This window comes from Nomascus leucogenys, chromosome 8 (assembly GCF_006542625.1).
Source record: "Nomascus leucogenys isolate Asia chromosome 8, Asia_NLE_v1, whole genome shotgun sequence".
NCBI classification, from domain to species: domain Eukaryota; kingdom Metazoa; phylum Chordata; class Mammalia; order Primates; family Hylobatidae; genus Nomascus; species Nomascus leucogenys.
Window position 1 is genome coordinate 12,557,781 of NC_044388.1, and position 27,853 is coordinate 12,585,633.

Below are 27,853 nucleotides of genomic sequence, written 5' to 3' on the forward strand. Positions count from 1 at the left end.
TAATAGTACCCACAGGTTGTAGTTTACCAACCTCTATGCTAGCGCTTCAATCATAGGAAAGAGCATAGCAACAATCCCTGATTCTTATCACAATCCTAATCTTTTCAAGTTCTACTATTCCATACATATTTAATTATTCCAAACATTTCATTCATTTCCAGAAAGAATGTTCTTGAAAATCCAACTAAATCACAACATTTAGATTTACAGATCTGATAAAGATATTTTAGCCCATTTCTTGGTGTATATAACCTCTGTTTTTTAACTAGATAATAAACAATAAACCAACTTGTCGGTCATACTTTCAATGGCTTAAGCAAAGGACATACCACAAATAGTAAAACACTCAATTTTATATCTCCATTTAATGAAACTATGAAATAAAAATTCATTATTTTATAAATACCTCTATTGTATATACAGCATTATCACTCCCAGGTTTGCTTCTTTCAGTATGTTGAAGGCCAAAGGTCTCAATACTGTGGGCAAGTGGCAAAACCTGGTCCTGTCATGGTTATTGCTTTAAAAATACTTACCATTGTGAATGAATGTTGCAAGGTTCACATAAAATTCTTTGGTGGATTTGCTTTAAGAAGGTAACTAACAACTTAACCACAGTTTGAGGCAAGGAATTATGAATTTCGAATGAATTTGTTGCTATTCAGTAGCAGAGCCAAGTCCTGAAGGGTGCTACTTCTGTGGTATCATGGAAAACCTTCCAAATGTACAAGGTGTTTGTTTCAACATGAAGGCTAAGGCTTAGAAATAATCCCTTGCATCTGCCTGATTTCATGGTAGAGAAAAATACAAAATTTCGATGCTGTGCCTTTTAAATGCCCATTTAGAATCATTAAACTTTGCAAAATATTTAACAATATAAATTCACGGTACATTTATACTGTTACCCAGAAGATCAACTAGTAATAAATAAAAATGTTCAAAGTGAATGCATGCTCAGCAATCTTTTTTTTTTGAGACAGGGTTTCACTCTGTCACCTAGGCTGTAGTGCAGTAGTATAGTGGTGTGACAGTGTGATCGCGGCTCACTGCAGCCTCGACCTTCTGGGCTCAAGTGAACCTCCCACCTCAGCCTCCCAAATAGCTGGGACCACAGGTCCATGCCACCAGGCCTGGATAATTTTTGTATTTTTTTTTTTTTTTTGTAGAGACAGAGTTTCGCTATGTTGCCCCAAGCTGGTATTGAACTCCTGAGCTAAAGCAATCCTCCCACCTAAGCCTCCCAAAGTGCTAGAATTACAGGCGTGAGCCACCATGCCCAGTCAGCAATCTTTAGAGATAGCAGAAAGATATTAAGAAAGATTGACCTAAATTTACAAATATGCTTTAAAATCTTACAGCATTGAAAATACAGGAAAAATTACATTGGTTCAAAATGTGAACATGTATTTTTGGGATATGGTTTTGTATGAATGATGACTCTGAAGAAATGACATCCATGACAACCATGAGCAGTAATACTTAGGTGATCAAAGTTAGGTAGATTTTAGCCTCCTTACTTTTCTTAAGACATCTATTATCTAAGATTCTAATCAATTATTAATACACTTTGGAGGGCACGCTATGACAATAGTTTTAAAAATTAGTATTTTAAATTTTAGAATAAAATTATAAACAAGACAATTTGTTATCAGGAAATACTCTACAGAAAGAGCCTATGTTTCTAAAACATAACTTCCTTTACTGGAATAAAGTTTTAGAAACTTATAGCATAAAATCACTTTCTTCATTGCAAACCTCTTATTTACACCTTCAATGTTGTTAATCTTTTCTTTTAATATACTTAAAAATATATATTTTTAATCTCCCAATGAATTAGATATTCTAATAAATGCTTCCATTTATTGAGCACCTATTATGTGGCAGACACTGTGCTAAATATTTTAAGTACATTATATCACGTATTTACAATGATCTGCAGTTGTAACTTTCTTTGCTAGGAAAAAGAGGATAGAAGACAAATTCTTGTTCTTTGCTTTCCTTTTTTCTTCTGCCTATACTTCTCAAAAAAAAAATTTTTTTTAATCTCACTCTTGGCTTTCTTCACATGTCATATAAAGCCACTGTGATTGGACAACTTTTTTTCCTTCAAGGAACAAAAACTTAAGAGTTCATGTTTTCAATTCTTGAAAATGTAAAACGAAAAGCATTTAGAAAGTGTTTAAAGTAACCAATAATTAAGCTATTAAATTCCAAATTGATTCAAGGATAGCTCCATGGATAAACATGTCCATTTTAATGGGTTCTAAATACTTCTCTGAGACCTCAGCAAATTCTTACTGGTCATTCCTTACTTTTCTCTGACTTATTGAGGTTTTATTACAAATGCTGAGGTTTAAGGCTATGCCTTGTTGATCTTCATCTCCCCTCCCTGCCTCTCCTTCCCTCCACCCAGTGGGCAATATTATACAATGCAGGTAGTTCAATCAGTCTATGCAGAATTGAGTAACTGATCTTAAAAATCAGACACTAATTGGAAAAATATTTTATATCAGTATATATAACCTTGCAAATACGTTGATTCCTGAAAGGTTAATTTCTATAAACCAAATCATACTTTTATCCTTAGAAAACATGGTCCAGATTCACACGTGTGAATGATACAAACTTTAAAAAAGTCACACATTTAGAAAGATAAAAACTCTATATTTTCTAATTAAGAAATAATGGTCAAAATTATTTTGAAATAAAGTACAATACCATAAAACATGTTTTCTTTGATCTATAGCCAAGCAAGCAAAAGACAAGCCCTCACGATTGCCTGCCTCTTGAAAAAATGGGAATTTCCTGCATTTTTCTCTATGCTAAGTATAATAGTGAAACCCCTGACTATATGACCAGATGTATATTTTCTCCATCTCAAATTTCCTGTCTTTACACACAGACAGAATTGCTAGTGAGGTTAGGAAAGTTCCTAATGCAGACAGGAGCATATAAGATAATGGGTGCTTAATAACGCAATATTGCTCATACATCCATTTGTCTGTGTGTTCATTTTTTTCATTCATTCATTCATCAATTATTTATTAAGTGTCAACTATGCACAGACAGTGTTTTAGATGCTGGGAATACATTAATGAACAAAACACAAATAAATCCCTGCCCCCATGGAGCTTACATTCTAGTTCCTCAAAAGAAATCTCCAGCTAAAATATAAGTATTCAAATTTAAGCAGAAAACTTTCCCCAAGGCTCCATTAGTCAGGTGCCCCAGGGGAATGAAGGTTACAATACGTACTTAACATTTGCAGTGTGTTTACTTTCATCAAAAATAAAACCAACATCCGGGTTAGTATACCAATTTCCTTGAATTTTAATTTACACTTTACTTCTAATTTCCCTTAATTTTCACTAACATTTCTAACAACTTCTACTAGTTACTTGAAGAGTAAGAGAGAGATAATCCTTTTTCAACTTCCAACTTAATTGGTGATCGATAGGTCCTAATCAAGTGATGGTCTTCATAACAGCAATTATTTGTCATAGAAGAATCTATCTCAAAATTACAGGATTGTTTGCCACTGCTGCCTCTTGTGACTTAACCATTGACTGGGGATGCCAGTACTTGAAATAGTTTGTTGATCTATTTTGCTTCGTATCTTAACTTCTTCCATTTTTAATATCCCATTAACTGGACTTCCGCTTCCTAATCAGCATTAATATATGGTAAAGACTATCATTAGAAACTAGATTTTTCCTTTGGCAGAGATGAGAGCTAATTTTTACTTGGCATTGCTGTCATTGCAGTTACTGCTAATGTGTTCTGAACCCTTCTTCCACTGAGCTGTCAATTCCTGCCTATGCTCTTACTCTCTCTAAACAAAATCCATTCAGAGTCAGGATCAATTATTACAGGTAACTTGAATTCTTCTAAGTTTAACATGGCCAGGCCACAACTGTTGCCAGGCTCAGTGATCCTCCATCTTTTCTGGGGCTTCTTCTCCCTCTTCATGTCACAGTCAATGGTAGTATTTTTCACTCTCACCAGTATTTTTCACTCTCACCTGCACAACTGTTTCCACCAGCACCACCCTCCTTCACTCTAGCTGACAGGACACCACAATAAATTAAGAAATTTTCAAGTATGCCATAGAATAATAAAGGATGCAACACTCAGAATTAGAATACCAATTTTGCTCCATGCAGGATAAAGGTCCAAACAAATTAAAGTCACTCTGTGTATGATTTCTGCATTTTCATTTCTATATTTATTCAACAAATATTTATTGAGTGCTTATTAAGTTCTAGGGAATGTTATACAGTTGGTTTATTTTAGTGGGAATACACCAACACTGCTTCAAAGCAGGGGTGGTAAATCTCTGATCTATAGGTCACATTCCACCTTCAGCTTAATATTCTCTGGCCCAAAGAGAAGGTACCAAGAAATGAAAACACAGCAGACCTTCAGAAGTCTTTGGAAGCAGTAAAAGAGACACAATTATATGAAGAGAGGCCAGTGTCCTTCTCCTTTACTAATGTGTATACCTCTCATTGTCTCTACTTTGCTCTTATTTTCTCTTCTTCATTCTGCCTCCTTTCCTTAACTGGCCATAATAGGGCACTAGGATACATATTATTTACTGAATGTATTGAATTATGTTCCCATTTTTAATTTAAATGGCAGACCAACTGATCATTTCATGTTTTTCTCCTGAAACAAACAAACTTTTTGTTGGTTTTTGAGCGGGAGAAGTAGGGATTAGGGGAAGTAGATCTACAGTCCTTTAAATTTCTTTCAGAGATTCTCCACTCATTAACTCAGTTTCTCTACTTATTGACTCAGTTAACTGAAATTCCATCTTGGCAAGCATAAATATTGCATTTTAAAAAAATCAAACAATAAACATTGTACTTTAAGGATCTACACAAAAAATACAGTTAAGTTCATAAGACATAAGTGTAAACAAGAAATAAATATTTCATGGAGAAAGTAAATAAAAATCTACCCAAATATTTCAACAACAAAAAAGGAAACAGAAATGCACTCAAAAGAAAAGTGCTACTATTTATCATTTTTTATACACTGAAAATTTTTCCACGCCTATGGCCAGTCTTCAAGTAGATTTTATCACAAAATTACTTTATAGTTTCCATTTTACAATTTATCTCTTTAGTAGTTACTATGAACTGTAAATTATTCAAACACTTAATTTCCCAGAAATTAAATATCTTCCTTAAAATGCTATATAAGCCCCATTACATAATATCACAGTATCTTTGCTTTACCACACAAAAAACTATAATTAATAATTATAACTTTTTCTTTATTTGTCATCTTTCTACAGAAACGATCAGGAGTTAGCCTTACCAGGAAATTATACACATTATGAATACAAGTTTTAATAGACTACTGATTAGACTGTCATGTTGCAAGTATTTCTAGAACATGATATCACAAATTAAGCCATTAATTCCAAAACAATAGTTTATTAACAAAAAAGTACAAAGAAGTACAAATGGACATCCTATTTCCCATTGTGGTCCATCTGTCTATCTACCTTTCAGTCCATGAGATGGCTTTTTAGAGCTTTAAGAATGGGTAAAATACTTCTTCTGTTTCTAATGGGCCCTAATAACCATCCCAAACCAAATAATTGTGTATTTAACTTATACAGTCCAATTTTTAAAAAAATGTTCAAATCTATTGTTATAAAAGCCTCTCCCCTTGCAATACACCAACGTACCTAAACTCAACATCGGTGTCAACATCCATAAATCACATATATATCATATCACTAGTATGTTTGCTTTGAAATAACAGTTTATAAATGAAAACTTAGATGTACCAAAAATGATTTTCATAGGGATACACTAAAAACACTTCAAGTCAAAATATCTTGTTAACTGAAATAAAGTGAGGTACATGGAAACATTCAATTTATTAGTTGTGCTTTTTGCATTGATTTTAAATCAAAGCTACTCACACATCGAATCTTATTGCTATTACTTCAGTTTCTTCAAGAAATGGTTCCTTTTCAAGTTATTTCAACAAATATAAGGTTGTTCCATACTCCTCTTTCTACAGGCCTGAGGAACTTCTCTGAAACATAGTAAACTCTAATACTTTGTGATTTCTCTCACAGTGCTCCTTAAAATACTAAAGCAGATGGGGAGATTTAGTAAATCATCATGTTCAGTAAATAATGACTAATTTGCTCTTTCTGCTATGGCTCCTCAAGACAGAACATGTGGTTTTGCTCTCTGATGGTCCTGAAAGCCTTGTGTAGAATTTATTAGGTTATATATGTTTTTGAGTGGTAAGTTCCAGCTTTTTGGTTTGTGGTAGGAGCCAAGTCAGAGCTTACTTACCACTATACTCCTTATCTAGAAGTATTCTCATCAAGAACATGAGTTCAGTGTTAAGACTAGGCTTTACTAACATAAGGGTGCTATACCAGTGCATACATTTTCTGGGGAGCTGGAAAATTCAGATGACCACTCACTAAACATAAAATCATTATTCCACAAAGATTTTATTCACATTAAACTTGCACAGTAGCAAAAAAAATCAAAACATAAAACTAAGCCACATATCAAAGAACAATATACAATAGAGATTTGAATTTCTCAATAGCATTGGAAGGTATTTCCATAAATAACATTTACAATTCTAATGTTAGGACTTTCAAGGTGTCTGAAGCTTCACAGTGCTAGAATTGATTTTTATCAGAACACATGCAAAAATGTGCAACATAATAATTCATATTAATGACACACAAAAAAGCACGCCAGTTATTTGTCATTCCAGCACGGCCATGCCACTCTATGTTCTAAAAACAAACAAACAACCCCCCAAATCCGGGTCCCATTCATTCTTCAATTATGCCTTTAGTCACTCTGCTTTATTATATTCAAACAGTCACTGTTAGTGCTCTTCACCACGACTTTCAGGTTGACGTCACTCCCTGCCTGCTGGCTGTCAGGACTGGGGGACGCCCCTCTCCCAGACTCACCTTCTTCCGGATGTCTTCATCATTTGCTCCAAGAGAGGCATAGAGCTTGAATGCAGCCTGGCGGAGTTCGTGAGCATGTTTTAAATCATGATCAAGCTATGGGGAAAAAAAGGATATGTTCCAACTCAGTCCATAAATTAAACTTTCAATAACATTAACTGAGTTGAAGAAAAAAAAAGGTAACAACTCTTAGATTTTAGTGAATTTCCCAGTCATTAACTACATTTCCCAGTTATTTTTGGATTCTGTTCACATAGGACTGAGACCTTGCAGTGTTCATATCAATGTGACCTAAAATGCACACAGTATGCTTCTATCTAAAAGTGAACACTACATTTGACACTGATAAATGAAAAACCATTGCAAATCTCTGACTCCGAAAAATTCAGTGTTCCTAAATGGCAGCTTTAGTGGCACTAATGTTTGCTTGCAGCAGCTCTTTGAAACGTTCTCCTTCAAAAGAAGGCACACCTAGACTTCCCTAGCCCCAGACTACAGCTGATAACCTGAATGATATCGCAACAATGTCTTTAGGAGGTTCCCCTTAATTTTCTGAAACATTTAAGAGTAGTGCTGGCCTAATTTTGCATTTAAAAAGCTTTTAGAGGCCGGGCGAGGTGGCTCACGCCTGTAATCCCAGCACTTTGGGAGGCCGAGGTGGACGGATCATGAGGTCAGGAGATCGAGACCATCCTGGCTAACACGGTAAAACCCTGTCTCTACTAAAAATACAAAAAAATGAGCTGGGCGTGGTGGCGGGCGCCTGTAGTCCCAGCTACTTGGGAGGCTGAGGCGGGAGAACGGCGTGAACCTGGGAGGCAGAGGTTGTAGTGAGCCGAGATTGCGCCACTGCACTCCAGCCTGGGCAACAGAGTGAGACTCCATCTCAAAAATAAATAAATAAATAAAAAGCTTTTAGAAACAGAGAACCCATTGTGAAAACGCTTAACAGGCCGGGCGCGGTGGCTCACGCTTGTAATCCCAGGACTTTGGGAGGCCGAGGCGGGCGGATCACGAGGTCAGGAGATCGAGACCCCAGTGAAACCCCGTCTCTACTAAAAATATAAAAAATTAGCCGGGCGTGGTGGCGGGCGCCTGTAGTCCCAGCTACTCGGAGAGGCTGAGGCAGGAGAATGGCGTGAACCCGGGAGGCAGAGCTTGCAGTGAGCCGAGATCGCGCCACTGCACGCCAGCCTGGGCGACAGAGCGAGACTCCGTCTCAAAAAAAAAAAAAAAAAAGAAAACGCTTAACAAACCGTATACTATGGTAACCATTATTATCTATTACAGTTATCTGAGATTTATGTTGGGTATGGGTTTTTTCAAGAACATTATCAAAATTATCAGCATGAAGCAATTAATGGTATCTTTAAACATGAATAACTAATTATCAACTCTTCTATAAACTTGATCACCAAACTACTGTAAAAATAAAACAGAAGCATATTTTCAGGATACTTTCAATGACTGACTATGACCAAGTAACTACACAAAGTCTATCAATAATGTAAATAACCTCGTAACTAACAGCCTTAATGTAATCCAAATGAATACTACTTTTCCCAAAGAAGTTACTTTGGAAAGGTTCACTCATCCAATGATGTAGGTGTTGTTGCTCATAACATTCTGAGACCATCTTTTGAAACTTCCTAAAGAGCTAACTGGTATTATTAGCTAGAAAACACTGACAGTGGTATAGCTTGATCAATGATGAGAATTTTAGTTGTCACTGACTGTGTGTGAAGATGGAGAAATTCAGTCGGGTAATATAACGTAGGTAACAAAAAATTCCACAAAAAGCAAAAGACAATATATATATTTTACATATATATATAATTTGGGGTGGCTCTGAAGGCAATTCTTAATAGTTCCAAAACTTCTGTTCAAAGCAGACACTGATGGATTATAGGAAGAACTTCCCAATACAGAATACTCACTTTGATAAGTACTAAAAGTATCTACTCTCAAAGTCTTAACTACGTTCTAGTCATAAATTAAGATATAATACTGACTTGAACTAATATATCATGAAAATCACAAATTTATTAACATGTGAAGATTTCTCTTTACGGGTCTAGTGTCTATACTTTTTGGGTCAGAAAGCTTTGGATAATCCATCATCAAAAATAAAGATGACAAAACAAACTATTACTCAAGTTTGGTATTAGGATGTCATTTTTAAGGATTATTGTTGTTACAGTTTTACTCTGATGGAAATGAAATGGAAAAACTAACAGAAGGGATAATCTACATACTAGTTAAATGATTTGCATATGCATAGGCTACATGTTCTTAAAATTATGTTTCCTTACTCTCATGGCCACCAAAACATTTTATTTGCCTTCCTGGGGTGGTCACCTCAGGGCATTCATGAGGCAGTAGCTAAGGGTTGCTCATATGTCTTTGTATTGGTAAGATACGGTGTCAGTGTCAAAAAAATGACCAGAAGGAAAACAGACAAGGCAACTGGTTAAATGTACGTAACCCATCACTTCTACTGGAAAAACACCACTACTGAAAGAAGAGCAGACACATAAGTTTAATACCCAGAGGGTAGAGTACATTACTAATACAAATACCAGTGAAGGTTATTTTAGGCCCTTCTTAAGACAGAGTAAAGATATACCCTTAATAGTTTGCTTTATTTTCAAAGTTAAATGCCAAATGAACAACTGCCTACCAAATGAGGTTTTCTGAAACTCAAAAGCATGAGGGAGAGGTCAAAAGGAGAACAGTTACCATTGGAACCACTGGCATGAAAAATACAATTACATTCATGAAACAGTACTGGCTACTAATTAAGAGGCAATGTTCTCTCTACCATGACCTCCTTGAATAAACTTTCTCTTACAGAATGTTCATCTCCTATGCTTAAAGAAATGGATAGGGCAAACAGGCTGAGATGCAACAAGTCAAAATAAATATCGATCTATTTTAAGGAACTTAGGTTTTCAGAAAAAGCACAATTTGGCCTTTTTGGTCCCAAATTCGAGATTAAATGATGCTTTAGCTGTCACTAGCAGGCCCAAAGCACAGTATGAAACTGGAAAAAAGAGAAGATAGGGAAAAGTAACAAAATAGAAAGACTGTGGTGGAAAGTAACATTGGACAACTTAGTCTCCTGTAACAAAAAGATTACTCCTGACCTAAAGAATGAGAATATAACAACAGAGATGATTCCATGACCAAGAATAAGATTATACAGTTATGTCAATAACCAGCTTGGAGAATCCACTACTTTTGAGGTTTAGTTGGGGAGTTAGGATGCAATTTTCTTTATTGCTTATCTGCTCAGTAAAAACTTTCTGACAATAAACATTAAACAATTTGGATTCAAAAACTCACAAAGCATTATTATCTATGTTACCAAAGATAAAAGATCCTTTATTTAAAAGGGCTTTAAGCTGTAGTTATCAATTAGTTCAAAACTGTGAACAATAAGAAAAACTTTATAAAAATCTCCCTTGAGCTGCTAAAAAAGGAAAATAACATACCCTTTTAATATCAGTGATGGCACTCACTGAGCTGGGATACTTGAAATAATCGGCAAGCATGGCAATGAGGTGATCAGTTATGCTAGCGATTCTCTGTAGCTCAACATCTGGTTCAATCAGATAGGCAAGTGTCTCAGCTCCTTCAACTCTCTCCTCTAGTAATCTCTCCTTACTGCACATTCGAACCAAACAAGGTAATGTCTGAAAGGTAGTGAGATTAATTATTTGCTTTTTGGTAAAGGTAAAAGCTTAAGCATAAAGTGACTGAATCAACTCAATAGCTTTTATCAGGAGTAATGTTTATGATCAAATATTTCCTTTACTGACTTCCAGAGAATAAAAGATTTTTTTAAAATGCAAAAACAAGCAAAATTCAGTACAGATTAATAATTTGTACTGGCACACTAAACTCTATTCGTACGTCAAAGTATATTGATACAAATTCTAATTAGGCTTTTGGGACTGATAAGACAAGTTTTATTGTACAACTTTGTAAAAGACATTTAAGAATCCCTAACAAATCATGTCTGATGGTTCTGCCCCATCTATCTACTTATTTACCTAAAAGAGACCCAGCAGTTTAATCAGGAATGATTTTGCCTTAAGAAAAGTATGCTATCTCTTCATTAGTGAGTAATATGGTTTATTTTTTGGTTTGGGGAGTCATACCTACAGTTGCCCAAACAAAATACAGCTTTAAAACTGTAGTGATCTTACCACTACTCAGATTCCACCAGTTCTACTACAATGCAGGTGAAATGTATCACAGTTGCTAGGTCTTCCCAAGAACTTGCTGGAATTAGCAGTGGTATCCACAAGTCCAATTTTACTTCTGAGGTCCCTCAAAAATCTTGGCACTGGTTTGGTAACTTATCTACATTAGGTTCTCAATAAAAATATTACAGACATTTACTATTTCTTTTTCTTTTTCTTTTTTTGAGACAGAGTCTCGCTCTGTCGCCCAGGCTAGAGTGCAATGGCGAGATCTCGGCTCACTGCAACCTCTGCCTCCTGGATTCAAGCAATTCTCCTGCCTCAGCCTTCTGAGTAGCTAGGATTACAGGCACCCACCACCACTCCCAGCTAATTTTTGTATTTTTAGTAGAGACGGGGATTCACCACATTGGCCAGGCTGGTCTCAAACGAGATTTACTATTTCTAAGCCTGATGGATCCACTTGAAAGGACAATGTGGAAGTAGAAATTGAAATGTTATCATTATAGAACGTCTTCCTCAAATACTGCAGGCAACTGTGCTTTGTTCTTTTATACATAATAAGTTCCTATTATATCTTTTACCACAGAACTTGGCACTTCATCGTTCACTACTAATTTCCTATTAGGCTAGTAGCCGCTTTACGATTCAACCCTAGGTTTCCAAGGGGAAGGCCCTATTCTTTTTTCCCTAACATTACTAGTTACTAATATTTATTGGTACCATAAATTCATGAATTATTTAATCTAATGCTCATGACTACTATGTGAAGAATATACTACTAATATTTTACCAATGCAGAAAAAGAGGAAGGTTAGAGAAGTAAATAAATCAAGATAACTGCTATGGAAGTCCGTGGCACTCTATGCAGAGTTGTTTACTTAGGTAGTCTTCAGATCTCATTAAATTAATTCTCTTCCCCAAAGACTAAAGCAAATATTAGTCTTCTTTGTGCTCTTTTATCCTTGGGATCACCTTTTGAACAATGATAATGTGAGATCTCATATTTATAAAAATGACACATCAATTTATTTATACTTAATTTTTTACAGCTAATAAGACATTTTAATGTATTTAATATATTGTTATCCTCACAATAACCCTGTGCATAGATGAGCAGGAATTATTGCTTCAATTTTCATAATCTGGAGTCCGAGGCATCAAAAGAATAAAGGATGTACAGTCAGAGGTGGGAGTGCTAAAACCAGAATCCAGGTTTTAGGACTTTTAGGGCTGGTCTTTTCTCTAGGCTTTTCTAAATTCGAGTTGTATATGACATATCACAATGACAATGCTTGTTTTCATGTGTTATCTACTTATTCTCTTTCATTATGCCTTTTGATTATCAGCTATGAGAATGATATAGTCTTTTTCTGCAAAAGTAGCAAATCGTCTGCCTCTAAAACTGTAATACAAATTTAATGACAATCGAGAACGAAATATATTTTCTATTTCACCTGAATTGTACACTTTTACAATTTCCACATCCTCCTAATTACCATAAAATGAAAAGCTGTGACAATGAAATAATTATTTCACGTTGACTTTCAAAACACATCTAAAATCAATTTTTAAAAACTATATGACATCCACTGAAAAGAAAGCATTGTCTTTCAATATTATTCTATGCCATGCACATATACCATAATGATAAATGTATAAAATGAAATATGAATATCAATACTGATATTTAACACATAACTGGATAATTTTCACATTTTAAAGATAATTAATTAGCTTACCTTTAATACAATACAGTTATCATCTGTCCGAATTGCTCCAGCTCTACACATGTAAGTTAAACTGGAATAAGACAGCAGAAAATAAGTTTTTCCTTGGAGTTTAAAGCTTTAAATGAAAAATTATTTGCCTTTAAGATTTTATTAAAAAATCGAAAACCAAATAGTATTACTTATCTTGAGGGTGAAGATTTTGACAATTCGCTTTTCGGAGGTTCAGGCAATTTAACAGTCAAAGAAAACTAACTGACAAATACAGATGGTAAGCCAGATATTTAAAAAAACAAAACGAAACAAAAACCTACCAAATAGTTTTAAAAATAAATAACCTAATGATGGACACATTTTTAGGCTAGGTGCTGGGCACATGTTGTATTCTTTATACTTCAGAATTTTCCATAATAAAAAGGGAAAAATGTTCAAAATGAAACATAAGATTAACACATTATCTCAGTTTAAATGAAGTTAAGTTGGAATATTCTAACTCCAAATGCAGTAGAAGTATCACAGAAGAGGCATTTAACTTGTAACACAGCTATCCACCAGAAATGAACTATTCAGAGGTTAACAGCAGTGGCTTTGGGAATGAGTCAATAATTTGGTTCTACTGAAAAACAATTATAAGCTGCCTTTGAACAAGAATATAGTTAATTTGTATTCCCTAGGCGCTGAACATTAAGTGCTTCAGAAATTTAAATTAATGAATTTCCTTTTTGATTACATTCCTTTAGCAAGATGGGGGGAAAAATTAAAACATCTCATGTTGGCTTCTACAGAAAGTTACAAACAAATAGGTAAAATTATTTTACTTATATTGTAGACGGCTGAAATATTTGTAGTTGTTATTATCTTGAGGTTTGTTACCATATTGTTTTTCTGAAACCATTTACTTGAGAACATTACCTTACTGACAGAGGCAAATACTCAGTTTTAAAGACAAAAAGCGAAAAACAATACAAACAAACAAAAACCAAACAATTCATGATACATGAGTAATTCATTGAAAATGCCAAATTCTCACCAAAATGTTAGAACCACAGCTTAAATACTAAGATTAAACTTAGCATAGAACCCTACACAACAAGTGCTCAACACATCCATTCATGTATTGATAATTACAGAACATGCACTGAATGTTTACATGAGCCAGAAATTGTGCTAATAAAAACTCTGCAGCCGGGCGCGGTAGCTCACACCTGTAATCTCAGCACTTTGGGAGGCCGAGGCAGGTGGACCACGAGGTCAGGAGTTTGAGACCAGCCTGACCAATATGGTGAAACCCGTCTCTACCAAAAATACAAAAATTAGCCAGGCGTGTGGTGGCATGTGCCTGTAATGCCAGTTACTCAGGAGGCTGAGGCAGGAGAATTGCTTGAACCTGGGAGGCGGAGGTCGCAGTGAGCCGAGATAGTGCCACTGCACTCCAGCCTGGGTGACAGAGTGACACTCCATTTCAAAAAGAAAAAAAAATACAACAAAAAAAAAAAGCTTTGCATAAATATCTTCTAAACCATCACAACTTTATGAAGATTTTGTTTGTTTGTTTTTTTTTTTTTTTTTCCTTGAAATCTGAGGAAGCCATGTTCTCTGAAATCATCCCTTGGTTATCAACTTCAACTAATTCTCATCCATATTTCTATATCTTTATATTTCCCTGGCTAATACTTAGCACAGTATATGTTGGTTAAATCTAATCTAATTCAGTATTATTTCAACTGAAGTACAAGGACAGTAGTTTGAGGATATAATAAAGTAATTTTCTGAAGACAGTCTCAGATGTTATACGAGAGTTCCTGTTCTGCATATTACTAGTAATAAGCTGAGTATAAAAAACTCACATCCATTTAAGAAAATGTGGGATGGACCCCTGACTTTCAAATTTCAAAATCTCAAAATAAAATGGGGATTGGAAGCAAGCAAATTTGGTTGTCCAAAAATACTCTAAGATATTGATAAAGCACTGTCTTTCTTCCCACATTGTCCTGACTTTTACCATTTTGCTGATGTGAGCTGCATCTCAATAGGCTTATCCCTCTGTAACATCTTCACAAAAATCTGTGGTAACAATTCTCCATCAACCAAAACTAGAAATAAAACAAACAACGATTAAAGAAATTCTTTAAATCTACAAAGTTCATCAATTAAATCATGTAGGTGCCACTGAAAGCTCCAGCCTACCATTTACCAGGGTCATCGATACCTGGGGGTTTTCAAAAGCTAAAACTGAGAAACATTTCAGTGCTTGCATTCGAACCTGTAAAAATAAATGAACAAACAAAAAAAATGCATTTAATTTTGCAAATGCAAATTTTAATGTCTCAGAATCTAAACTCTTCTAAAAAATTATGTAAATCTGCTTAAAATACAGGCCTCAAAGAAATAACAATAACACCTGTACAGCTGAAGACACAGTAAGTTAAAATTAACTATAAAAGTTAAAACTAATTTTGAAGTAATAGAAAAAAAATGAGGAAGTAGCAATTTAAATTTAACTAGAGAAATCCCTAATCAAAGTTAAAAGAACACTATACAAAGTACAGTTGGTAAGACCAAGAGAACTTAGTAACAATTAATTACCAAGTGGCTTTCAAGGCAAATAAAAAAAAATAGAATACTTTTATGCATGGATTGGAGACAGGGAACAGAAGGAGAGGAAACAATGTTACAATAAAATTTAAGAAGCACTAACTTTTAAAATACCCATGAATTGTGCTACTATTCCTCAAAACTACGTTACTGGTTTGGGATAATACCAAGGGCCCAATCTCTTAACCATATATAACATGCTTTGCAATTTCCAGAAACTCCTAAGAGATGTTTCTTAATTCTTTCCATTCTAATCCAATCTAATCCTCACTTCTAAGTCTGAGTCTACACACGATGTTTTCATGTGGAACCTGAGGTTGACAAGCACTCACAGGATAGGTAGCTGGGGTATGAAGAAGCCCTGCCCCTCACTTGGGCGATGCTCTGCAGCACTAGCATGTGCCCACAAGAGGAACCTAGAATATATTAATGGCACTTTGGTAATACGGCAAACCCTGGCAGAAGAGTAATGTTACCAGACTAGTCCCCTTTCCACAACCTGTAGGTTTTTCAAATCATTATAGTAAATAAGGAAGTCTATTGCAGAAAAGATAGGAGAAATGGAGGAAGAGCTGGGGGAATTAATGAAGCTAGAGGAGATGAAGTAAAGGAACAATAAACAGCCACCCAAACAACTGTTTCTTGATGTGCAAGTGCTGACTGGTTTAGCCTCTGCATGGCACAGGAAAGGGGAGGTACCTCTCAGTATATATTTATTTCCCCTGCCTCTGGCTAGTTTGAAGTTAGTTCCACTCTTCATTCCTATCCTATGAGCTCTTTACCAAGACTAAACTAGATAACTGAGGTAGGGAAAACATACACATTAGTAGGCCCTACCTGAAATAAATTTAAAGACTAAAAGGACAGGCTGGACGCGGTGGCTCACGCCTGTAATCCCAGCACTTTGGGAGGCCGAGGCAGGCGGATCACAAGGTCAGGAGATCAAGACCATCCTGGCTAACACAGTAAAACCCTGTCTCTACTAAAATATAGAAAAAATCAGCCAGGTGTGGTGGCAGGTGCCTGTGGTCCCAGCTACTCGGGAGGCTGAGGCACGAGAATGGCATGAACATGGGAGGAGGAGCTTGCAGTGAGCCAAGATCGTGTAACTGCACTCCAGCCTGGGCAACAGAGCGAGACTGTCTCCAAAAAAAAAAAAAAAAGGACTAAAAGGACAGAATGGAGTTACTGCAAGAGGACAGAAGACAAAAATGACTGCTTCCCTGTTCTGCAAGTAACTCCTGCAATACCCAACTCTAATGTTACACAATTAAAGACTACATGCCAATATTTGCTACAACTTGTAGATGGACAACGATGAACGGCCAAGGTTTTAACTCAACACCTGGTAATATGACACTGATTGCTTTCATATATAAAAGAAAATTTAATTAGTTAAGTCTGAAAACTCTTTACTTTTTAACTCAAAATACAAAACATAACACATTTTAAATGTTGATGCATATGCGGGAATATGCTAAGTCTGAGACACTGTGGTTAAATAAAGGTCTCAAATATGAAATTCAATTCTTTCTTGATATAGAAAGCCACTGCTTCTATACTTCAAGGCATCATGGCACTGGTAGCTATCCAAAAAAGACTTTAAATCTATTTAATGGGTGCAAATCAATAAGAACTAATGGTACAACTGTATCCTAAAAAAAAACAGAGATGCAAGGGCAGATTTTTCTTTTTAAAGGCATTCTATAGCTAAAATGATGCCCTATAACATTTTACTGATAAAATACTACTTTTGATCACAATTATCAAAGAAACAATAAAAATATGTGGGTCTCTTTCTAGAAATCACAAAGAAGGTATATAAATCTGGCCACAATTTTTAACATCTTACTTTGTAGGACAGTGAGGTTAGTAGGTGAGCAATATTCTGAACTGCACCATGGTTAAATAAAATTGTTTGATGATCAGGCCCCTGTAAGAAAAGAGAATACAACAATATATTTAGAAGAGTAATGACACATTCCAATAAAACCACATTTACTTAAATGTAGAAAACCACATTCACTACAGTATAGAATCCTGTGACTCTTTGCTTAAATAAACTCAAACCTCAAAAAGCAGGGCAAACACTGTGTTTAGTCCTGCAAAGGGCTACCATATCTTAACTCATTCCAGTTCTAGAAATGCTGCCTCTTTACCTCCTAGAAATATAGAAGTGGGCCCAGAAGCTATATTGGCACAAGTCCCCTGCAATTATTAAACAGAACGCCCAAGTCCTCTGCAATTATTAAATAGAACGCCACCACAGCAATAGAGCATTTCATGTGCACATTACTGCCCTATGCCCACAGGAAACAGTGGCAGAGTCATTCTTACAACTTAGAACTGATGAGCTAGTCAGGGGAACTCTAAAAATGAATTGTAAAAGGAACTGGACCACAGACTAACCTACCTTAACACATCGGGAAGGTCTGAGTAACGCTATAGTGGGAAACACAACACTCCATAACTGGGAAATGAACAACAATGTGTTTTGGTTTCCATATTTCTATCTCATTTTTCTTTTTAAAAGTATTGGTTCAGCCAGGCGCAGTGGCTCACACCTGTAATCCCAGCACTCTGGGAGGCTGCCACGGGTGAATCAGGAGGTTGGGAGATCAAGACCATCCTGGTCAACATGGTGAAATCCCATCTCTACTAAAAATACAAAAATTAGCAAGGTGTGGCAGCGCACGCCTGTAGCCCCAGCTACTCTGGAGGCTGAGGCAGGAGAATTGCTTGAACCCAGGAGGCGGAGGCTGCAGTGAGCCAAGATCGCGCCACTGCACTCTAGCCTGGGCAACAGAGTGAGACTCCATCTCAAAAAAAACAAAAACAAAAACAAAAACAAGAAAGTATTGGTTCTTAAAAGAGTAGGAAGGTAAAGAGATAGGAAAATGAAGGTTTTTTTTCATCAATTCTGTTTTCTACTAATCAACGTACTAAAGAGCTTCAAAGTGACAGAAGCTAAAATTAATGCAAAGCTTCAAATTTGCCATAATTCTTATTCATTCATTTTATGTCCAACCTTATCCAATCAATTAATGAAAAATCAGCTAAAGCCAACACAGGAATGATATTTCATGCTTATCATCATTCAGAAGAGAAAAATATCACAAAGGTAGGCTATCAGTCTGGGCTCACCAAACGAAACCAGTTACTGGTCCAGCAAGTGCTCTCAAACCAATTTCTCCCAACCCATTGTTTAAGCAAGTAACAACTGTTGTGAAGATGCTCATTCTTTCTTGAGCCAAAACACCCATCATTTGAAGTGGGGAAATTAGCTTTCATACTTCTGAATAGCACAACCATCATATTCTACTTTATAGGTAACAATCCCAAAATATTTTATGTATTATTAAAATAATCTGTAAAAAACTCAGCAATTTCTCTTTTTCCATACATTTTCTAACTTTGAGTTTCTTATTTTTAATCACAATACAGTATTCCACAGTTTGCTCATGCAAACCCCCATTGTATATTTTAGGTAGTTTCTAATGTTTTACTGCTATAAGCAGTGTTTTGTTGAACATTATTTGAAGTTGCATCTCACTACAGATCCTGAGGTTATGAGGATAAATTCCCAGAGTAAAATGGTGTGATATTGTTACATATCCATCCAGAATGGTGCAAACCTGTTTTTGTAATAACTGAAAATACTGACATTCTCAGGGCATTGGTTTTAAGTGTGCTCTCTTTCCTCCCACCTCGTCCATGCATCATCTGCAGTTGTAAGTATAGGTACTACTTACTGGATACTGGATACCAGTGCCAGGCACTGCTCTAAACACTTCACATGCATTTGTCTCATTTGAAACAAAGGAGTCCTTGGCTTATAAACACAGTGGTGAAGACTGAAGCAGGGGAGCCAAAGAAAACAGGGGTCTCGTAAGGATTTGACCCATTTTTTCTTACCTAGTTACTAAATCATGAAGATAAGCCAAAATTAGCCTCAGCTTATGTCATCACACTAAGGCTTTTTAAGTTCCTTATCAATTTTGACAACCCAGTTTAGACACTGACAGAGCTTAGCAAAAGCTAAGTAGGCAGGGTGCTGCCTCAGCCTCTTGCACCTCATTGTTTTTCCACCTCTATCTGCAGCCAATCTGTTCTCCTGCCTTAAGGTGACCTAATAGATTATATTTTTCAAGACATTTTATACAGCAGATACGTAAATATATTCTTCCCCCATTTTAATACAAATGGTAGAATACTACATACACTGCTCTAAACCTTTTCTTCCTTTAAAATTTATCTCAGAGATCATTCATATCAGTACAAAAAGGGTTTTCTCATTTATCTGTTGGCCTTACTCTATTATATGAATGTTCTAAACTTTAACTAGTACCTTATAGTTAGACACTTAGATTGTTTTCCATCTTTTACTAACATCATTTCAGCATATACCCATGTGCTTGTAACTTTTTTTCTAAGATCTGAATAATTTATGGCATATCCTTTCTAAGTTATATTTACAATGGATAGGGAAAAGATCAAGCACACTGCAATTCTCTCTATACATAATTGTTTCCTGGTGCTCACAAGATACCTTACTTTTTTCCCTCAAATTCTTTGCCTCAAAGATGGCAGCTAATACTTGTTACAAAAGAAGTTCTTCCTCCTCTCTGAGGTTGTACACACAATTGGTAAAAGCAGTTGTAAGGGGCCAGACGCAGTGGCTCATATCTGTAATCCCAGCACTTTGGGAAGCCGGGGCAGGCAGATGGCTTGAGGTCAGGAATTCGAGACCAGCCTGGCCAACATGGTGAAACTCCATCTCTACTTAAAAAAAAAAAATACGAAAATTAGCCAGGTATTGTGGTGCACAGGTGTAATCCCAGCTACTTGGGAGGCTGTGGCAGGAGAATCATTTGGACGCAGGAGATGGAGGTTGCAGTGAGCTGAGATCATGCCACTGCACTCTAGCCTGGAAGACAGAGTGAGACTCCATCTCAAAAAAAAAAAAAAAAAAAAAGCAATTGCAAGGCTGAACCAACTAGCGAGGAGGATCTGTCATTTGAGACTTATCGGTCTCTCATTCAGCTTTCTCCAAATCAACCTGCAGGAACCTGGTGGTTAGTGAGGCAGCATCCACTGGGTGGGAAGCACCTACGTCCTCATGGTCTTTTTCTTCCCCCCACCCCAGAGATGGGGTCACACTACGTTGCCCAGGCTCGTCTTGAACTTCTGAGCTCAAGGGATCCTCTCACTTAGGCCTCCCAAAGTGCTGAGATTATGGGCATGAGCCACCACACCTGGCCTAGCTCTCATGGTCTTAAACTCCAAAAAGTAGGCTCAGAAATCTGAGTAAATACTTAAGAAAGAGCAACAGTTTAGAAGTTAGAATTTCAACAAATATTATTTCTAGTGGGTGTTTTTTGCTCAATAAATCAGAAAATTTCAAAAATATAATTATGATCATATTATAACACAAATGCTTTAGTGATCTCTCCTTTTTTCCCTCCCCCAAAGTATGTAAATTTATTTAATATGGATACCAAAGCAAATTAGTAATTTTAAGTTTTGTCATTTAATCTTAGCTTAATGTGAGTCCCTACAAATGAGTCTTAAAATTCTATTATAAATCTTATTTTTAGCTTATATGCAAAAAAAGAACAACATGAAAATAAAAGGGTTTTATATTTAATGACAATACATGGACCACTGGATCAGTTGTTCTCAAAGACATGTTGTCAGTATATCAGTAAAGTTGTTAATATTGTATTTTAGGCTTTTACTATTGTCACTGGATTTATAAATGCTATACTGTTTCTTGAAGCCTAGCTACGTCTCAGAATATTTAAATGTGGTTATTTAATTATAGTGGCAAATGCTAATTTATCCAATTAAAAGGTGAGTAAAGGTGACTTTCTCCGATAACATCTTCCATTCTGTCAGTGGTATGATAATGTTAAATCATTATCCTCAGTTTAAGTTTCTCTCCAGCAAAAAAATAGTGATTTAATGGTACTCTATAATTTCAGCTAAAACAACATCGAGAAGTTTCAGATGAGCAATCCCTATGTCGAAGAGTTTCTGATGAGTAATCCTGAAAGCTATTTAGGTAACTTCAGGAATGGAATTATTCAAACTTCTCACAGCTTAAAATAATTTAACATGTAGTTATTCCTCCAGGTCCAATTTTCAGTAGCCTTTTGGGATTACTGTGGTTATGACTAGTAGATGCTGTGCTCTGTTGAACACTCAGTAATAGAATTTTATTTATTTTTTTTGAGACAGGGTCTCGTTCTGTGACTCAGGCTGAAGTGCAATGGTGCAATGACTGGTTCACTGCAGCCTCAACCACCTGGGTTCAATCGATCCTCCCACCTCAGTCTGTGGGGTAGTTGGGACTACAGGCACACGCCACCATGCCTGGCTAATTCTTTTGTATTTTTTGTAGAGACGGGGTTTCGCCATGTTGCTCAGACTGGTCTCAAACTCCCGGGCTCAAGAGAACCACCTGCCTCGGCCTCTCAAAGTGCTGAGATTACAGGTGTGAGCCACTGCACCCAGCCCCTGAAAAATTTTTAATGAGGCATACGGTTCTGGAACATCTTCCTCAACTTGCCAGGCTGGCTATAAGATATCATTTTGTTGCTGGAAAATTCTAGGCCTTGATGGATTGAGCTCATTTTAAGCAAGTGAGTTGCAACAAAACTATCATTTTCTTAAAGCCTTTCTTTCCCCACCTCAAAAGATTATAAGGCATTGTTTGATATCTCTGCTCCTATGAGTTGGCCCACACTTTGTCAACGTAATCCAAGAAGAGAAACCTCAAAACTTTTTCACAAAAATCTTAAATAGTACTGAATAGATTGTGATAATCAGCTAGGGTTTGTTTGGAAAGGGCTTTAGATGTCTAAATTACAATGTAGAAACTTTTCCTAGAACCGGGTGATTTAGTTTTCATTTATTTGGAAGGCTGTTCTAAAACAGCATAGACCTGTGTCTTCCAGGTGTTCTCTTATCCCTTCTTTCCTATAGTTCCCAAAGCTCCTTACTTGCGACTTGTATTATAAATAATAGGATGTATATAAATGATGCAATATCATCAGAAGATAATTATTTGGTTAGAAGTTAGAAAATGTGTAGAAATTAAGAAAGATCTCAAATAATCACCTATGGTTATCAAAAATGATACATTCAACATATAATCTATAAAGCAAACTAAATGGCACTTCATAGAAAAGAAAGAGAAACTTTACTCAACAATGAGAAGAATCTCTCTCATTTCTCCTTATTTGAGATCACTTAAACCAGTTTCCAGTAATAGGGAACAAGGGTGAGGGGAAACAGTCATGATCACACATTGCTGGTAGTATAAAGTGGTATAATCTTTATTTTAAAAATGTGGTAAAATTACAAATACATATATTCTTTGACCTCAAAATTTTATTTCTTATAAAATGCCTTATATACAAGGTATTTTTTGCAGTATTGTTTTGTAATAGCATAAGACTGGAAACAAACTAAATGCTCAACAATACAGGACTGGATAAATAAATCTATACACTAAAATACTACGCACTGTAAAAAAAAAAAAAAGAATGAGAGAGTGGTCCTTATGTACTGATACAGAATAGCCTTAGAGATATGTCAAGTGAAAAATGTTAACGTGCAGAACGGTATGTATGGTATGCTGTCATTTGTGTTTAAATATATATATATATTATATATTTAAATATATATATTATATATTTAAATATATATATATATACGAACACACACAGGTCTACTTATATACGTACAGATTACCTCTGGGAGGGTACACAAAGAAGGTACATCTCTTAAAGGCACAGTAAGATTTTACATTATAGATAACATTTATTCTGGTTCTTACTTTACAGCAGTGTGAGAAGATCTGACAGATGTACTCCTGGGTATAGCGAGACCTGCTAAGCAGTGCCATGAGGTGCGGTATCACTGTGGCATCCTAGGGAAGGAGAACACAGCAACAAGAAACTCAGGCACCATGAGTATATTTGATAAAATATAAAATATTTCCACAAGAAGGTAGTCTTATGGTACTCTTATCTTAATGGCAGTCAATCAAGTCTCCTTAAGGCACAGTGCAAAACAAAAGCAATGTGGCCATGAAAACTGTCTAGGCCAACAACTAAGAAAGAGGCTTCAATATTCATTCCTGGTAGCAAAATATGAGAACAGGAAATTCTCAATAACTCTCAAAAATTGCTTACATCCTCATGATAAAATCATTTCAATAAGACGTGACAGAAATCAGTTCTGAAACCAAAATGTGAGGTAACTAGTACATTATGCACTAGTAAATAGTTTATAAGGAAGAATTATTGTATAAAAATTTGAAAATGTTGATCTCCGTGATGTTAAGCACCAGTAAATACTAACAATCTCTCATAAAGACTGTAGTTAGCTATTTTCAATCTGTACAAGACGAGACAATTTATATGATTGGCAGCTTCTCAGGTACACCCCACTCTCTGCCTATTGCTGACACTTAACAACCTATGTAGTAGCACAGAAAAAGAGAAAATAATCAACCCACTCTGCTGCAAGTCTCTCCAAGAATTTCCTTTTATTTAGAATGCAGGCCAGGAGTGGTGGCTCACGCCTGTAATCCCAGCACTTTGGGAGGCCGAGGCGGGCAGATCTCCTGAGGTCAGGAGTTTGGGACCAGCCTGGCCAACATGGCGAAACCCCGTCTCTACTAAAAATACAAAAATTAGCCAGCCATCATGGTGCATGCCTGTAATCCCAGCTACTTGGGAGGCTGAGACACAAGAATCACTTGAACCGGAAAGGCAGAGGTTGCAGTGAGATTATGCCACTGCACTCCAGCCTGGATGACAGACAGAGCAAGACTCTGTCTCAAACAACAAAAACAAAAACAAACAACGAAAGAATGCAGAAGGAATTAAAAGTTGAAAGGTATTTGGCTGAAACCACAGATAAAAAAGGAGACTTAGCTCAAGCTTCCTAGTCAATGATGTCACAAGAGCTATGCTTCTCAAGAAGGAATGTGCATGCAAATTCCCAGGAGATGTCCTTAATGTACAGACTCTGATACTGTAGGTTTGGGGTAGGATCCCGAGTCAGCTTCCAAATGAGGCTGATGCCACTGGTCCACAGACCATACTTTGAGGATCCTCACCAGAGACAACAGAGGACAAAGAAAAAAACTTAAAAGAACACCCTTGTTGGGAGGAACAAGATTTGGGATTTTCCTTGGGAAAAAAAAGAATACCCAAGATACGTAAAAGCCAAGTAGGAAAACAGAAGGCTGCTGATTCCCTACAAGTAGAATCTCTTCCCCCTGTTCGCTAGTGTAACCCTTTGTGTTTACACAAGTAGTTTAAAAACAAAATTGAAAACTTAACAAAACTTCAAAGAAAGTCAGATACTAAGTGCACAGAAAGAAAAGGAAAATGTCAAGTGGGGGAAGGGGAATTGGGGTTTCACTGGCAAAGGATAGTGAGGCAGGTAGCAGCTAAGATAGAAAAGGCAAATAGGTAGATTAAAAAGCCTCTATTGGGCTCCTAAAGCTATTTCCACCTCCTTCCTTTTCTCTAATGTTCTCACATTCCTCACTTTCCCTCAGTTACAACAGCCCCCATCCCATTTCTTCCCATCTGCCCCTTTCTGTCAATTGTGTCTATATATCTGCAGTTTACAGATGATTAAGGCAAATAGCAATTATTAAATACAAAATTTGCCCGAAATCACCCATCTGATAAACACGATTTCAAACTAGAAATCCTGCTGTCTTTTTACTGGACTACTTACCCCATCTCTATTCTACGGCCTGAGTTGCTCAAACAGCTTTTTAAACAGCTGGCCTCTACACACTCCAACTCACGGAAAGTCAGTAATTACACTGAAACACTGTGCTAGTTCTTCCCCAATTCAACTCTTCACAAATTCTCCACTGTCTCTGAGACATAAAATATCTGAGGCATAAAATATCTGAGGCACAAAATTGAAATGTTTCATAATTTAGATACTCTAAATTTAACCTCCAAGGGTCTCAATTGTCTCATGTAAAACAGCTGGCATAGATCAGAATTTTCCAAATGGTGCACCAGGATCCATTAGTAGGTCATGAATCAGTTTAGAGAATAAGGTGGAAGGAGTTTAAATAGTTGGCCAGGATCAACTTCTCCTTATTATGGGATTGAGGGTAGGTGAGAAACTTCCAGGGTAAAAAAGACAGGTGACTGGCTTACTCTCTTTGCAAACATTACAATATGAACTACAGGAAAATAAACTGATACTAACTAAGTCCTCTATGGGATCCTTTGAGCAGGATGTTTATAGTAAACCAGCAGTTCTCAAAGAAAGTACTTTGAGACCAGCAGCATCTGAGTTACTTGCAAATTTGTTAGAAATGCAAAACCAAGACTCACTGGATCATAAACTGGAGGTGGGGTCTAGCAAACCCTGTTTAACAAGCCCTCCACATAATTCTAGTGCAACCTGAAGTCTGAGAACGACTGCAGTAAACACTCTATAGAATTTATGAGGCGTAACTCCCTGAAGAATGTCACATAAAACCATAAGGTATAAAATAAAGATGTTAGGCTGGGCGCGGTGGCTTACGCCTGTAATCCCAACACTTTGGGATGCCGAGGCGGGAGGATCACGAGGTCAGGATTTTGAGACCAGCCTGGCCAATACGGTGAAACCCCATCTCTACCAAAATACAAAAAAAATTAGCCGGTCATGGTAGTGCACACCTGTAATCCCAGCTACTTGGGAGGCTAAGGCAGGAGAATTGCTTAAACCTGGGAGGTGGAGGTTGCAGTGAGTCGAGATCAAGCCACTGCACTCCAGCCTAGGCAACAGAGCAAGACTCCATCTCAAAAATAAATAAAAGAAAATAAAATGTTTCATAATTTAGGTGCCCCCTACCGTGTGAGGTGACCCATAAATCTCACCTACTGACCACCTTATGTATCATTAACGGCCAGAGGAGTATGTGTCTGATGTAGGAAGGACAGACTAGGGAGCCATGTAACATGTCTCCTCTCCAAGCTTGCTTTGCCTATTCCTCTTGATTACTTATAGTCTTGAAATATTTACAAAACCTGATTCTGGATAAGATCTCTGACTCCTGTGTGTACAGTTTGACAATATGATTTGTTGTGTTAGCTCAGATAATCACAACCACCATTTTTTTAAAGAATGAAAAATGACAGCATAGAAACCAGAGGGCATTACATCTGTGGAACTATGTCATGAAACTTGTCTCAGGATTCTTTCACATATACATACATATATACACACACATACACAAATTGACATGTATAGTGAGGCAATGGAAAATAAGCTTCCTGCTGTGAACTGTGAATAAGAGTGTTTAAAAATATTGGCCTAATTGTCAGTAAGAAAGCCCCATGTAAAGTGACTGTAATTTACAATGATCTATTGTATATTGAAAAATAGCTAAAAGAGGCCAGGCGCGGTGGCTCACACGCTGTAATCCCAGCACTTTGGGAGGCTGAGGTGGGTGGATCACCTGAGGTCAGGAGTTCAAGACCAGCCTGGCCAACATGGTGAAACCCGTCTCTACTAAAACCACAAAAATTAGCCGGGTGTGGTGGCACATGCCTGTAGGCCCAGCTGAGTAGCTCGGGAGGCTGAGGCAGAAGAATTGCTTGAACTCAGGAGGCGGAGGTTGCAGGGCTGAGATTCCTCCAATGCACTCCAGCCTGGGTAAGAGAGACTCCGTCTCCAAAAAAAAAAAGCCAGAAGAAATGAATTTTTGCTGAGCACGGTGCCTCATGCCTTCCTCTCCACTTCTCTAAGTCTTATTCATTATTCAAAACCCAGATTAAATTCTAGCTTCTCTGCAAAGCCTACTCTGCTGGATTTCAAACGAAAGTCAGCTGAACTCCCTATCATTCATCTAGCGTAAAATAAACTTCTCTTAAGTTCTACACAGAGAGATAAAAATGTGTCTTTTTAAAAATAGCTTGTAAATTCCTCGAAGTCTGAGACTATCTTTCACTTTCTTACAAAGCTGAGAGCATCTGGTATTTGGAAATAAGCAAGAACTCAAATACTTGTTCTAAGCAAGAACTCAAATACTTTTTGAGACTTTATTTATGTACTTATTTAGAGACAGTCTGCCCTGTTGCCCAGGCTGGAGTAGGGTGGTGTGATCTCAGATCACTGCAACGTCTCCTCCTAGGTTCAAGTGATTTTCACGGCTCAGCCTCCCCAGTAGCTGGCGTTGCAGGCATGTGCCACCATGCCAGGTTAATTTTTGTAGTTTTAATAGAAATGGGAGTTTCACCATGTTAGCCAGGCTGGTCTCGAACTCCTGGCCTCAGGTTATATATCCACCTTGAATTCCCAAACTGCTAGGA

At 36.8% G+C, this 27,853-nt stretch overlaps 1 protein-coding gene across 6 annotated transcripts in view; it reads right to left on the minus strand.

Moving 5' to 3' along the window:
- Window positions 1-27,853, minus strand: part of ARMC8 (armadillo repeat containing 8) — a 117,173-nt gene that overhangs the window by 49,325 nt on the left and 39,995 nt on the right. For 4 of the 6 annotated variants that reach the window (XM_030816767.1, XM_030816768.1, XM_030816769.1 and 1 more), the window contains 7 exons: window positions 23,347-23,439; window positions 17,356-17,436; window positions 15,096-15,171; window positions 14,911-15,001; window positions 12,921-12,981; window positions 10,465-10,665; window positions 6,971-7,066 (listed from right to left, as the gene is read on the minus strand). In XM_030816767.1, the coding sequence (XP_030672627.1) occupies window positions 6,971-7,066; window positions 10,465-10,665; window positions 12,921-12,981; window positions 14,911-15,001; window positions 15,096-15,171; window positions 17,356-17,436; window positions 23,347-23,439 (699 nt within the window). Of the gene's footprint in view, window positions 1-5,260; window positions 7,067-10,464; window positions 10,666-12,920; window positions 12,982-14,910; window positions 15,002-15,095; window positions 15,172-17,355; window positions 17,437-23,346; window positions 23,440-27,853 lie in introns of those variants that run through there. The other 2 variants (XM_030816772.1, XM_030816771.1) reach the window with 2 other exon arrangements.